The sequence below is a fragment of the Argentina silus genome (assembly GCF_951799395.1).
Source record: "Argentina silus genome assembly, contig: scaffold_818, whole genome shotgun sequence".
NCBI lineage: Eukaryota > Metazoa > Chordata > Actinopteri > Argentiniformes > Argentinidae > Argentina > Argentina silus.
This window is the reverse complement of record NW_028152780.1, coordinates 2,501-10,924: the sequence shown is the minus strand read 5'-3', so window position 1 is coordinate 10,924 and position 8,424 is coordinate 2,501. Positions and strand designations below refer to the sequence as shown.

Sequence of the window (8,424 nt, the reverse complement as noted above, 5' to 3'; positions counted from 1 at the left end):
CAATCAAATCAAACTCTATTGACAGTGTATGTCACATTTCAGATGAGACAGATGAGATACGAAGCGCTTAACAGGAGGAATCCAGAAATCAAACAGTCACATACTAACAAACAGTAGAATGACTTTGTCCTCTAGTGCAGGGCCTCTCTCCTGCTCCTGGATCTGCAGCGCTGCAGGCTTTTGCTCCAGCTTAGCCCTGACACACCTGATTCAGGTCAGCACTGATACCTGAGTCAGCTGATCATGGTTTTCAAGCTCACTTGATTAGTTCAATCAGGTGTGACACCACTAGGCTGGGGCAAAAACCCGGACAACCAGCGGTCCAGACCCGGGAGCGGGATTGGGGATCACTGCTCTAGACAGTCAGCCTGGAGGACATGGCAGTGACTCTGGAATGGGAGCTGACGTATTTTCACGTTGTCACTCCACACGCGACCTCTCTGACCCACACGGTTCTGGTTCTGTCTCTACTTCCTGGACGAACTGCTACACACACTCACACACACACACACACACACACACACACACACACACACACACACACACACACACACACACACACGCACCAAGCTTCAACATCCTCAGTTCCTGAGTACCCACCAGTAGAGCTTTGGCTCCCCCTACTGGCTTCATAAGGAACTGCTAACTGCTGTTTCAGATTGGATTCTAGCCTCATGACGAAGGCTGTCACCTTTAAACACATCCAGCAGGCAGACAGACAGACAGACAGACAGACACACAGACAGGCAGACACACAGACAGACAGACAGACAGACAGACAGACAGGCAGACACACAGACAGACAGATAGACAGACAGACAGGCAGGCAGGCAGACAGGCAGACAGGCAGACAGTCTTGTGTGGTTCAGAGCGGTTGAGTCTGGATTTTTCTAATACTCCAACACAGCTTCAGCCACAGTGTCTCAATTCAACCAACCAACCAGACCTTACCCTGTCTGTACGCCCAGCACACCCACCGCCCCCGCCCCCGCCCCGGCCCCGGCCCCGACCCCAGCCCCAGCCCTCACCCCCCTCCTCTCCCCTCCCGTGTGTGTGTCTACAGGGACCAGCAGCACCAACACGGTCAGCGGTCCGGGCCAGGGTCCGGGCCAGGGCCAGGGCCAGGGTCAGGCCCAGTCCCCCAGCGCCCCCCACCAGAGTCGGAAGGGCACCTTCACTGATGACCTCCACAAGCTGGTGGACAACTGGGCCCGCGACGCCATGAGCCTGTCCCAGGGGAAGAGGAGCTCCAAACACCACCAGACCCCGTCCCAGGGCCACAGCTACGAGGTGACACACACACACACACACAGACACACACACACACACCAGGCCCCATCCCAGGGCCACAGCTACGAGGTGACACACACACACACACACACACACACACACACACACACACACACCACCATGCCCCTTCCCAGGGCCACAGCTACGAGGTGACACACACACACACACCACCAGGTCCCGTCCCAGGGCCACAGCTACGAGGTGACACACACACACACACACACACGGACTGGGACTGATGTAAATGTTAAGGTGACAGAAAGTGAATATACATACGGACCATCTTACACTCCTCCCCTCTCTCTCCCCTCTCTCTCCCCTCCTCCCCCTCTCTCTCCCCACCTCCCCCTCAGGTGATCCCCTCTGCCACTATGGGGAGGAAGTTCTCGGCCCCCAGTCAGCTTTGCCCCAGCAGCATCGCCTCGTCCCTGGGGGGCCACTCGCCCCTCCCCAGCACCCCCGCTACCTCTCTGGGCCCCCGCAAGGGCTCCCTGTGCCCCCCGCCCCAGTACTCCTACCCTTCCGCCCCCTACAGCGCCCAGTGGGTGGGCTCCACGGGCCCCAGCCTGCCCCAGGCCCAGGGCCCCGGCCTGCTGAGCGCCTCCTCCCAGCCCTTGGGCCAGTGTCCCTACCCCCCCTCCGGGGTGGGGGTGGGGGGGAGTACGGTGACCTCACCCCCCGGCTCCCTACAAGCCTTCCACATCAGCAGCAGCTCCATGCACAAGTCTGTCAGCAGCCCTGGGGGGCCCAACCTGAGGACCACGTAGGGCAGGACCGGCCCTGGGCCTCCATCGGCTGGGCTGGACATGTAGAGTTGGGCTGGGCTGGACTGAGCTAGGCTAGACTGGACAGACCAGCTGGCTCTCGCTGGGCTGGGCTGCGCTGGGCTGGGCTGGACTGGGCTGGGCTGGGCTAACCAATGGACACAAGGGTGCAATGTTAAGTGGCCAAAGAGAGTTGTAACAGTTGCTGTTGTTAACTATGTGTGTGGTGTTGGGTTCCTTTACTGACGTCTGGGAGGGAGGGAGGGAGGGAGGGAGGGAAGGAGGGGGGGAGGGACGCAGAGAGGGAGAAGAACCCAGGGTTGCACTTGTGTCTGGTTTGGGCTACAGCTAGCTGACCTAAGAAGAAATGTTAATCCTGCCCCCCTCTCCCTCTCTCCCCCCCCCACCCCATGGTGAGTGGAGGTAGCCTCAATTAGGATAGGGGTTTAGGGTTCAGCCTGGAGACCCCCCCTCTAACCCCCCCCCCCCCCCCCCCCCCCCTTTCTGTTGCCATGTGGTGCAATAATGATAGAGTACTAGATAAACAAACCCACCTTGGAAGCAGACACACAACAAGTGGCCTTCATGAGAGAGAATCCCTGTACAGAATGTCTGATTTTAGAATTGTGGTTATGATTCCATTCTTGTTTGTTTGTTTGTTTGTTTTCCGTTATCCCCGCTGTAGCATGGCGAGAGGAAGGCGGGGGTCTGCCGTTAACCGCTCCCGGTACCGGCTCTCTCCTCTCTCCATCTCCTCCCTCCTGACCGGGACCTCTCTCCCAGTGTAGTTCAGGCCTCTCTAGAACTACAGCTCCCAGAACGACCATCTCCTTACACTGTATTGGAGTGTGTTGATAAGTGTGTGGAGAGCATCCTCCACTGTAGTCCTGCACAAGCTGGGGTGTGGTTTCCAGGGTTGTCCCTGTCCCTCTGTCCCCCCTGGCTGTGGGAGGTTGATCTGACAGAGGCCTACACTGGGGAGGGAGGGAGGGAGGGAGGGAGGGAGGGGTGCTGGCCCCCAGGGACTGGTCTGCCTGCGCTGCCCAGGGAGGGGGAGGCCATGTGGGGCTGGGAGAGAGCTGGAGACAGGGTGCATGAAAGGCCTGGCTCTCCTGTACACACACACACACACACACACAAATACATACACACACATGCACACACACAACCACACACACACACACACACACTCTCTCTCTTTCTGTCCAGGAGGCCGGTGAAGCTCTGACTAATGGAACAGCTTCTGTAATCATGACAGCACCGGCCCCAGCCTCAACAGTGTGGTTGACATGTACATTGTTATATTTAAGAAGATTAAGATGTGTTCTGAATGGACCTGTATTTACCCATCAGTTATTGATGTTAAAACACTGTGATTATTCTAAATGTTGTTGGACAACTTTAGTAAAGGAAAAACAAGTAGAAGAAGAAAACATCCCAAACCAGAGTGAGTTGTGGGGGGGCCTGTGGTGGGGGGGGCTGTTGATACGAGACTAACGTCCTGTTGCAGTCCTGACTTCACTCCTCTTCCCTTTCTACTTCTCTTTATATTAGATAAATGTGAATGTAAACAAACAAACAAAAAGAAATGTTTCAATTAACGTACTTGAATAACTTGGTAATCCCCCCCCCCCCCCCCCCCCCGAGTGCCCAGTAAGCTTGCTGGAGTTTCTAGTGCCTTGCATTGTCTCTTTCTTCAGCTTGGGGGTGGGGGGGGGGGCTGTTGTTGACCTGTGCTTTCATCTGAGTGCTTTACTGGCTCTGTGGGCTGTGCTGCCGTGGGCAGGAGACGGGGTGGGGGGGTTGGGCAGGGGGGGAGACGGGGTGGGGGGGTTGGGCGGGGGGACGTTTTTGGGTGCCATTTTAGGTTTTTATCATTGGGTTTAAATAGACTGCGGACAGACTTGGCCCAGACCCCCAGGGGAGCACCAGGGTCCCAGACCCCCGGAGAGCACCAGGGTCCCAGACCCCCAGGGGCGCACCAGGGTCCCAGACCCCCAGGGGAGCGTCAGGGTCCCAGACCCCCAGGGGAGCGTCAGGGTCCCAGACCCCCAGGGGCGCGTCAGGGTCCCAGAGCCCCAGGGGCGCGTCAGGGTCCCAGACCCCCAGGGGCGCGTCAGGGTTGTAGCGTAGCGAAGCTTGGACGCTTCTAAAGGAGAGAGTCGCTTGTGGGACGTGGGGCGGGGCGGGACTGGGGGAGGGGGGGGGGGGCTTAGGGTTAGGTCACAGAGGTCAGGGAGTTCACAGAGGTCAGGGACGGCTGAGGTCACAGAGGTCAGGGACGGCTGAGGTCACAGGTCAGAGGACGTCAGAGGACCGGTGGTGGTGTCGTGTTTCAGATCCTGATCCCAGAACCACATCATCCAATCAGCAAAGAGATCGCTTGCACTGGTCCAGTCACTAAAGCCCAGCAATGGCTGGACCAGTCTGGACCGCAGGTTAGACCCAGCCTTGTGTTGGGGAGAGGAGGGGACGAGAGAGGAGGGGAGAGGAGGAGAGGAGAGGAGAGGAGAGGAGAGGAGAGGGGGGACGGGGAGAGGAGGGGAGGGGAGAGGAGAGGAGGGGAGGGGAGAGGAGAGGAGAGGAGAGGAGAGGAGAGGAGAGGAGGGGAGGGGAGAGGAGAGGAGGGGAGGGGAGAGGAGAGGAGGGGAGAGAGTGTAGGAGAATGTGGGAGAAACGGTGTACGTGTGAATGTCCCAAACAGGTTTACTGGATTGTATCCAGGAGAGGCTGGAGGAGGTAGAAAATCGGAGGACGGGCTCATTGTAATGCATGTTCCATGAGTCCATCCTCCGATTTCTACCTCTGTGAGCCTCCCCTGCGTGTGTTGTGTAGCTACTGACCAGAGGTGGGTGTGTGGAGTGGTCCCACTGTTCCAGCTCTATCTCTCTTTGCCCTGCTGCTTTTGGAGTGGAGGGGGGGATCAGTGGAGGTAGAAATCGGAGGACGGCTCATTGTAATGCATGGAATGGATGTGTTTGATACCATTCTATGCATTACAATGAGCCTGTCCTCCGATTTCTACCTCCACCAGCCTCCCCTGGTGGAACAGTGGAGCCTCTCTTCCAGTCAGTGTGATTGGGCCTTTTGCCACTACCTAAGGTCAGTCGTATGAAAGTGCAGTTGAAGTGGAGGCCTCATGAAGAGGAGGGGAGGGGAGGGGAGGGGAGGGGAGAGGAGAGGAGAGGAGAGGAGAGGAGAGGAGAGGAGAGGAGAGGAGGGGAGAGGAGGGGAGGGGAGAGGAGAGGAGAGGAGAGGAGAGGAGAGGAGAGGAGGGGAGGGGAGGGGAGAGGAGAGGAGAGGTTCACCAACACAAGGCTCGGCTATGCTGCAGGGTTTGACCCACCAGGAAGCGGACTCCTTATAGATGCTGCTCCAAGGTTAGTAATGTCTAGTACTGGTTAGTACTGGTTAGTAGTCTCTAGTACTGGTTAGTAGTCTCTAGTACTGGTTAGTACTAGTTAGTAGTCTCTAGTACTGGTTAGTAGTCTCTAGTACTGGTTAGTAGTCTCTAGTCCTGGTTAGTACTAGTTAGTAGTCTCTAGTACTGGTTAGTAGTCTCTAGTACTGGTTAGTAGTCTCTAGTACTGGTTAGTAGTCTCTAGTACTGGTTAGTACTGGTTAGTAGTCTCTAGTACTGGTTAGTAGTCTCTAGTACTGGTTAGTACTGGTTAGTAGTCTCTAGTACTGGTTAGTATTCTCTAGTACTGGTTAGTATTCTCTAGTACTAGTTAGTAGTCTCTAGTACTGGTTAGTAGTCTCTAGTCCTGGTTAGTAGTCTCTAGTACTGGTTAGTAGTCTCTAGTACTGGTTAGTAGTCTCTAGTACTAGTTAGTACTGGTTAGTAGTCTCTAGTCCTGGTTAGTACTGGTTAGTATTCTCTAGTCCTGGTTAGTCGTCTCTAGTACTGGTTAGTAGTCTCTAGTACTGGTTAGTAGTCTCTAGTACTGGTTAGTAGTCTCTAGTACTGGTTAGTAGTCTCTAGTACTAGTTAGTACTGGTTAGTAGTCTCTAGTCCTGGTTAGTACTGGTTAGTAGTCTCTAGTACTGGTTAGTAGTCTCTAGTCCTGGTTAGTACTGGTTAGTAGTCTCTAGTCCTGGTTAGTACTGGTTAGTAGTCTCTAGTACTGGTTAGTAGTCTCTAGTACTGGTTAGTAGTCTCTAGTCCTGGTTAGTAGTCTCTAGTCCTGGTTAGTACTGGTTAGTAGTCTCTAGTCCTGGTTAGTAGTCTCTAGTACTGGTTAGTAGTCTCTAGTACTGGTTAGTAGTCTCTAGTACTGGTTAGTAGTCTCTAGTACTGGTTAGTAGTCTCTAGTACTGGTTAGTAGTCTCTAGTCCTGGTTAGTAGTCTCTAGTACTGGTTAGTAGTCTCTAGTACTGGTTAGTAGTCTCTAGTCCTGGTTAGTAGTCTCTAGTACTGGTTAGTAGTCTCTAGTCCTGGTTAGTAGTCTCTAGTCCTGGTTAGTACTGGTTAGTAGTCTCTAGTACTGGTTAGTAGTCTCTAGTCCTGGTTAGTAGTCTCTAGTCCTGGTTAGTACTGGTTAGTAGTCTCTAGTACTGGTTAGTAGTCTCTAGTACTGGTTAGTACTGGTTAGTAGTCTCTAGTACTGGTTAGTAGTCTCTAGTCCTGGTTAGTAGTCTCTAGTACTAGTTAGTACTGGTTAGAACTAATTAGTACTGGTTAGAAGCCTCTAGTACTGGTTAGTACTGGTTAATAGCTTCAGTAGTAGCAGTGGCACCACTCACCATGCAGACTAACTAGCGGTCCATCTTGTTGAGTTTACGTCTGTGGGTGTCAAGGTCCTGGTCCCGTCCCTCTAGAACCTTTCACCTGGTGACAGATGATCTGTGTGTCTCACCGTCACCTGACTGTGTCTGTGTGGACTGTCTCATCTCTGTGTCCACAGACCAGCCTGTCCAGATAGCCTAGATGTACATACATATCTAGATACACATGTTTCCACAAGTGTTCGTGTACATTGAGGATTTGAACACTCGTCACCTTAACTACTGATAGCTAACAAGGACTGCTAGATGTTACACCGCCTTCAGCTCACCTCTTAGCCCTTCTGCCCGGCCTGGTGCACCAGGGGTTCACTTGAAACCACACCAGGGGTTCACTTGAAACCACACCAGGGGTTCACTTGAAACCACACCAGGGGTTCACTTGAAACCACACCAGGGGTTCACTTGAAACCACACCAGGGGTTCACTTGAAACCAATCATAGAGTCTCAACCATTTGTCTTTTGAGAGTGGCAATGTTGTATTCTGGATATTTAAAAAGTTACAAAAATAAATTAAAAAAACAACAACAGTTTGGTTTTTTTGCAACAGAAGTTAGAACTCTTTGGGTTTCGTTGCTTTGCCTGTTTGCCAGATTCCTGTTTCCGACTTTAACAGACGACCCTTTCCGACTGTAACAGAAATCAGTGCAGCATTTCTAAGTTAGTTTGAAGCTGTGAACAAGACAAAAAAAGCCACTTTGCTTTTTGTTTGTTGATTGAAATAAACCTTTAAACCTTTAAGATGCAGAAACCACCTGAGAGGAAATCTGCTTTCACTCAAACATAATGAGCAATCTGTTTACTTCATAACAATAATAATAATAATAATAATAATAATAATAATAATAATAATACTGTCCACTGGCTGCAATGCAAAACATGCAACGTTGAAGAGTTGGGAGATTACAGTGGTGTCAGCCTCTCCTGCAGTGACACACACACACACACACACACACACACACACACACACAGGAGAGAAGTTACTGGATGAACAGTTGAAGTTATTATACTCCTTTAACCGTCGTAAGGAATGACCTGTCTGACCTGTCTGACCTTTCTGACCTGTCTGACCTTTCTGCCCTTTCTGACCTTTCTGATACCTTTGTTGATGTTTCCTTTTGAATTGTTATTCTCCTTTGCCTTCCTGGAAGCAGTGTAGACATGTTTAAATGCCATTCAATGCACCCCCCCCACACACACACACACACACCCCACACACACACCCCCACACACACCCACACACACATCCACACACACACACATCCACACACACACTCAAACACCCCCCCCACACACACAGGTTCAACAGTGAACATGCTTGTTTCTCTAAAAGGATCTTGCATGCTACGTTCCTCACAGCTTCTACTGTATGACAGCCAGGCAGCAGAATAACCTGCTCCTACAACAACCTGCACCTACAACAACCTGCTCCTACAACAACAACCCCAAAGTCATTCCACACAAATCTCTTTCCTCCTGTTTTGCCATGTGTTCTCCTGTGGGAGGAGTCTCTGTAGGTGCTGCTGACGGAACCGTTGTTAACTTATTTTGTTTGGTACTACTACTCTGATTTACCGCTCTGAC

The 8,424-nt window shown here is 52.4% G+C and overlaps 1 protein-coding gene across 1 annotated transcript; it reads left to right on the top strand.

Moving 5' to 3' along the window:
* Positions 1–1,063: 1,063 nt before the first annotated feature.
* Positions 1,064–2,219, top strand: LOC310824635 (serine/threonine-protein kinase WNK1-like; the record flags this gene model as incomplete). Its single annotated transcript, XM_083697895.1, has 2 exons — positions 1,064–1,290; positions 1,644–2,219. Coding segments are annotated over 2 exons (641 nt in total), but the record flags the coding sequence as incomplete, so codon positions are not given.
* Between the last annotated feature and the right edge of the window lie 6,205 nt (positions 2,220–8,424).